General features: G+C 42.8%; 1 protein-coding gene across 1 annotated transcript; it reads left to right on the plus strand.

Moving 5' to 3' along the window:
- The first annotated feature begins 245 nt into the window (after window positions 1–245).
- LOC107798317 (ethylene-responsive transcription factor ERN1-like) lies at window positions 246–1,400 on the plus strand. The gene has a single exon (XM_016621288.2). The coding sequence runs from the start codon at window positions 357–359 to the stop codon at window positions 1,173–1,175; it is 819 nt and encodes a 272-aa protein (XP_016476774.2). The 5' UTR covers window positions 246–356; the 3' UTR covers window positions 1,176–1,400.
- Window positions 1,401–5,977: the final 4,577 nt, after the last annotated feature.

The following is a 5,977-nucleotide window of genomic DNA, read 5'->3' on the forward strand; positions in this document are numbered from 1 at the left end:
AATAACAAACTAACAAACACATAAAATAAACAAATAAATATTCTTACATAATTGTGTTTGGTTTGATCATTTATGTTAAACAAGTCATTACCTTCATGACATATTCTCACATCTTTTCTCCCTAACATAAACATTGATATTTCAGTCAACTAAAAAAAGAACAAATAAATGAAGACAAGGTTCCCATGACTTCAAAAGATTATAAAACCACCTTAACATTGTCTCTTTTGTTTAAAGAACTCTATCATTCCTCTCCTCTTAGTCATTTTCTCATACTTTCCCTCCCCAGACTCCGCTCGTGAGATTATACTGGATTTGTTGTTGTTGTTTCAACGTATATCTTTGCCTTATTTTCGATGGAACAAGAACAAGTATATGATTCTACCAAAGAATGGAGTGCTAAAGTTCAAAAACAAAGGAAATTTGTAGGGGTAAGACAAAGGCCTTCAGGAAAATGGGTTGCAGAGATCAAGAACACAACACAGAAGATCAGAATGTGGCTCGGAACGTTTGATACAGCTGAGGAAGCTGCACAGGCTTATGATGAGGCTGCTTGTCTTCTCCGAGGATCAAATACTCGAACGAATTTCCATAACCATTCCCCTGTCAATCCTGCTCTATCTATGAAAATTAGAAATCTCCTCAATCAGAAGAAAAGCCTCAACAATATCAAGTCCAAAACTACTCCTACAAATCACACTACTACTACAACTACTGCTACAACTAGTACTACTGTTTCTTCTTGTAAAAGTTCTCTTAGTGTTAGCAATAGTTTTAGTTTTAACACTGATACTAGTGGCTCAAGAAGTCATCAAGAAACTCAGATATTTGATGATGCATATAAACCAGATTTGAGCAACTTTATGGCTGGATTTGATCAAATGGGGTCTTCTAATTTTAATCATTCTTCAACATTTTCAACTGATTTTGATAGGATTATTTTGGACGAAAAAGTTGGTAATTTTCAGGTGCCAAAAGGAGGGGTTGTTCATGAGATAGGAAATGTTGAAGATCAGATACCTGAATTTGAACATATGAAAGTTGAGAGGCAAATATCAGCATCACTATATGCTATGAATGGAGTGAATGAGTATTGGGAGAATATTCATGATTGTAATATTGATGCTGCTTTTTGGGATCTTCCTATGCTCTACCAAATGTTTTGTCCAAGTTAGGAATTGTTTTAGGCATTTTCTAAATCTCTTATCAAGAGAAGTTATCTTCAAATTCAAGCTACTTAATGAGTTTCAAAGATATATTGAGAACCTTTTTAGATTCTTGAGAATTGGATCAAATTAAACCTTAAGGCTTCATAATGAAAGTTGTAGGCAGAGGCGGATCCATGATTTAGATTTTATGAGTTCAACTTTTAAGATTTTTAGCATTCAACCCATTGTATTTTTAAAGTTATGGGTTCAGACCTATCGTTTGTTGCAATTTTAATGAAGTTTTATACAATAATTTATGTTCCGCATCGAAATTACTGGGTTCGGATGAACCCAGCGGCCAAACTCAACATCCGCCCCTGGTTGTAGGTGTAGTTTCTTGGGCTTTTTGTGAGTTCCTAATTTTTTCCATAGTAGATGGGAATAGTTGGGAGGGGGAAATGTGCGATTGGCAGGAGGAATTGTGATGACCCAAAAGGTCATCACTTGTGTTGCAAGTGCATTCAGTGTTCTGAAGCCTAAAAACCTCCCTTTTACCCTACCTTGATTTGCGTGCGTGGTCCGGACCTATATCCGGAAAGTCTTCTATGTGAAAACATGAGAAATAGAAATTTTATAGTTAAAAATTTGATTATGATTGACTTTGGTCAACATTTTTAGCAAACGGACCCGGATCCTTGTTCCGACGATCCCGGGAGGTCTGCAGTAAAATATGGGACTTGGGCGTATGCTCGGAAATGAATTCCGAGGTCACAAGCCTTAGAAATCAATTTTTGAAAGAAATTATTTTACTCAATTATCTAAGAAATAAAGAAAAGAATTAATGTTTGAAACCATTGTTATTAGGCTCGTATTTTGATTCTGGAGCCCGGTACAAACTTGTTATAGTATTTGAAAGATAACTGTGAAATTTGGTGAAAAACGAAGTTCATTTGACGTGAGTTGGACTTCAGGTTGAAGAGTTATGAACTTTGAGAGTTCTTGATGAAAATATTGAGTTTTGAGGTTTAATTCATGATGTTGCATGTTAGTTTGATGATGGTATCGTACGAATAAATCCGTAGGATGTTTTTGAGGTTATGTGTATACTTGGTTTGGAGTTCTGAGGGCTCGGGTGAGTTTCGGGATGTCACAGACTTAAAACCAGATGTTGCAGGTTCAGAGAAGTTGCAGGTCTCTGAACCCGCCAGTGCAGTCTGCACGAAAACGTGTGCGACCGCGGAAGGGGCCAGTGCGGTCCGCAGTCGGCCTTGTGCGGTGCGCGGTGGAGAGTTGTGCGGCCGCAATCGACTTTGTGCGGTCCGTACAGGGGCACTGGACTGCAGCACCCTCAGGAAGGACTGTGCGGCCGCAGTCCATTTTGTGCGGTCCGCACGGGGGGGGGGGGTCTGAGAGGGGTATAAACAAACGGGATTTTCAGTTATTTCATTTTTCAAAATTCCAAAAACATACGAGGCGATTTTTCAAACAACTGTTTTTCTCCAAAACGTTGGTAAGTGATTTCTAACACATTTTTTTCACTCCTTAACATCTTTTAACATGATTTCAACTCAAAATCAATGATTTTCATGGGGGAAATTGAGTGTTTTTGGTAGAACCTAAGTTTTTTAAAAAATTGGGGATTTGGACCTTGATTTGAGGTCTGATTTCAAAACAAATTATATATTTGAGTTCGTGGGGGAATGGGTAATCGGGTTTTGACCATGTGGATCCGGGGGCGATTCTGACCTTTTGGGTAAATCTTTGGAAAACTCATTTCCATGCATTTAAATTGATTCATTTAGCATTTATTAATGTAATTAAATAACTTGTGGCTAGATACGAGCGAATTAGCGGTGGAATCAAGGGGTAAAGCTATAATTGAATCTTGAGTTGTGTTCGAGGCATCAAGATAAGTGTTCGGTCTAACCTTAACTTGACGGATTAGGAGTTGAGTCCTATTTGCTAATTGCTTCTTGTTGAGTACGACGTATAGGCATGGTCATGAGTATCTATACGCTGGTGTCGAGCATGACCGTGAGTCCTAAATTGATACTTGTTGTATTCTTAAATGATACTACAAATGCTATAGTGGGTGAATTCTTAATAATGAGTAAAGACTTAAGTTTATTTTCGTGGAAGATACTTATGATTGAGAACTGGTGATAATTGATCTGAGTAGGAGTTGAGTTAAGATTGATTATAGTTGATTCTCCCTTGTCGGGACGTATATACTTGTATTGTTGAATTCCCTTGCCGGGATAGTGTAGTTTATAGTTGACCCCTTGATGGGACTGTTATTATGATCACTGTCGACTGTATATTTGGGACGGGTTGCGCGCCTCAACATTATTATATATATTGATGGATCGGGTTGCACGCCGTAACAGATATTATATTGGATCGGGTTGCACGCCGCAATAGATATTATATTGGATCGGGTTGCACGCCGCAAAAGATACTATATTAGATTGGGTTGCACGCTGCAACAGTTATATATGTAGATTGGGTTGCACGCCGCAACAATATTAAAAGACAAGGGATCGGGTTGCGCGCCGCAACAGTATTGTTATTGTATTGTTGTAGACATTGAATTGTCCTTTCATATATTATTAAGTTGTTGTTGGATTTGATATGTTCCCCGAAGCACGTACCCCCTCCCCTTTAAACTGCTTATTCCTGTTTATTTCCGCCATATGTTATATAACTGCACAAGTTTATCTGGAGTCCGGTCCTAGCCTCGTCACTACCTCGCCTGGGTTAGGCCAGACACTTACCAGTACATGGGGTCGGTTGTGTTGATGCTACACTTTGCACTCTGTGCAGATACCGAAGCAGCACTTGGTCAGCAGCAGTAGGGGAGCCAGCCTTCGATCCACTGAGACTCCGAAGTAGCCCTGCAGGTGTCCGCAGGCCCAGCGTCTCCTCTATCTTTTATTATGTTCTGTTATCATTTAAATCAGAGACAGACAATGATCTTTCTTTTAGACATTTATACGTAATCATAGTTAGTCCGTCAATGTTGTGACACCAGTTTCTCGGTAGAGGCATATGTTGATTTACGTATTATTTTGGTTTATTTTGTTTAAGTCTTCTATTTAATCTCATATTCTGCTATTATTTAGTTTTTTTCACTTGTTAATATAAGTTATAAAAAGGATTAAAACAAAAGAGTTAAAGATTCATAATTGTGTGGCATGCCTAGCTTCTACGAGTAGGCGCCATCACGACTCCCGAGAGTGGGGAAAATCCAGGTCGTGACAAATTGGTATCACAACTCTAGGTTACATAGGTTTCACAATTCACGGACAAGCTCAGTAGAGTCTGAGAGATCGGTACGGAGATTTCTGTATTTATCCCCCAGAGGCTACAGAGTTAGGAAAACTTCACATTTGTTCTTTCCTGTAGTGCGGTTTTTTTCTCAATGCTAATTGAATTTCTACTCTATTCTTTCGCAGATGGAGAGAACACGTGCTTTCTTATCTACCGCTCAGCATCCCGAACCCCCAGCAGCAGCTCCCACGAGGGGCAGAGGGAGAGGCCGAGGCCATGCTAGAGGCCGAGGTAGGGGTAGAGCTCAGCCTCGAGTAGTAGCACTAGTGACGGAGCCTCAGGTTGATTTTGATGAGGAGGTTCTGGCCCCAGCAGTTCTGGTGGGTCCAGCTCAAGTCTTAGAGGGGTTTATTGCTACCCCAGTTCTTCAGGATGCTCTGGTCCGATTAGTGGGTCTCATGGAGAGTGTCACCCGAGCAGGCTTGCTTCCTATAACACCAGCCATCTCTCAGGCTGGAGGAGGGGCCGAGACTCCTGCTACCCGCACTCCGGAGCAGGTAGCTCCCCAGATTCAAACTCTAGTGGTTCAGCTAGTTGGAGCAGTTCAGCCGGGTGTGATAGCTCAGACCGGTGATGGAGCAGTTATGTCTGCCGATGCTTTGTGGAGGCTGGATAGGTTCACCAAGTTCTTCACTTCTACTTTCAGCGGTGCATCTACTGAGGATCCCCAGGATTATCTAGACAGCTGCCACGAGGTTCTCAGGAACATGGGTATTGTTGAGACCAATGGGGTCGATTTTGCTATATTTCGCTTGTTTGGATCCGCCAAGACTTGGTGGAGAGATTATTGCTTGGCTAGGCCAACCGGATTGCCAGCATTGACTTGGGAGCAGTTTGCACAGCTATTTCTGGAGAAGTTTCTTCCTATACTCAGAGAGAGGCCTATCGGAGGCAGTTTGAGCGTCTCCATCAGGGTTCCATGACTGTTACCCAGTATGAGACCAGATTTATCGACTTGGCTCGCCATGCTCTTGTCATACTTCCTACCGAGGGAGAGAGGGTGAGGAGATTTATTGACGGTCTTATTCAGTCGTTTCATCTTCAGATGGCTAGGGAGGCTGGGAGTGAGGTTACTTTTCAGGAGGCGGCCAATGTGGCCCGTAGAGTTGAGATGGTCCTGTCATAGGGAGGTGGTCATGGGTCGGACAAGAGGCCCCGTCATTCGGGTAGATTCAGTGGTGCCTCGTCTGGAGGCAGAGATTTATATGGTAGAAGTCATCCTCCTAGGCCCTTTCAGTCAGCTCTTCAGGCTTCTCACGGTGCTTTAGGTAACCGTGGTCCGCATAATGCTGCTCGGTGGGCCGGGCCTGAACCGGACCGGACCGGCCCCGCGGTCCTAACGGGCCTGGTGGGCCGGTCCTGGGTGGGCCGGTCTTGGTGGGCCTCCTGAGCCCGTCACGGGCTGGTCTCCATGGTTGAGCCCACGAGCCCGGGACCGTTTAGCCCGGGACCGGCAGGTGGGCCTGGGCCGGTCCTGGCGGGCCTGGCGGGCCCAACGG

This window comes from Nicotiana tabacum, chromosome 18 (genome assembly GCF_000715075.1).
Source record: "Nicotiana tabacum cultivar K326 chromosome 18, ASM71507v2, whole genome shotgun sequence".
NCBI lineage: Eukaryota > Viridiplantae > Streptophyta > Magnoliopsida > Solanales > Solanaceae > Nicotiana > Nicotiana tabacum.

Bases quoted from the DNA above. Each gene is read 5' to 3' on its own strand.
- LOC107798317 (XM_016621288.2), top strand. From the start codon at position 357: ATGGAACAAGAACAAGTATATGATTCTACCAAAGAATGGAGTGCTAAA.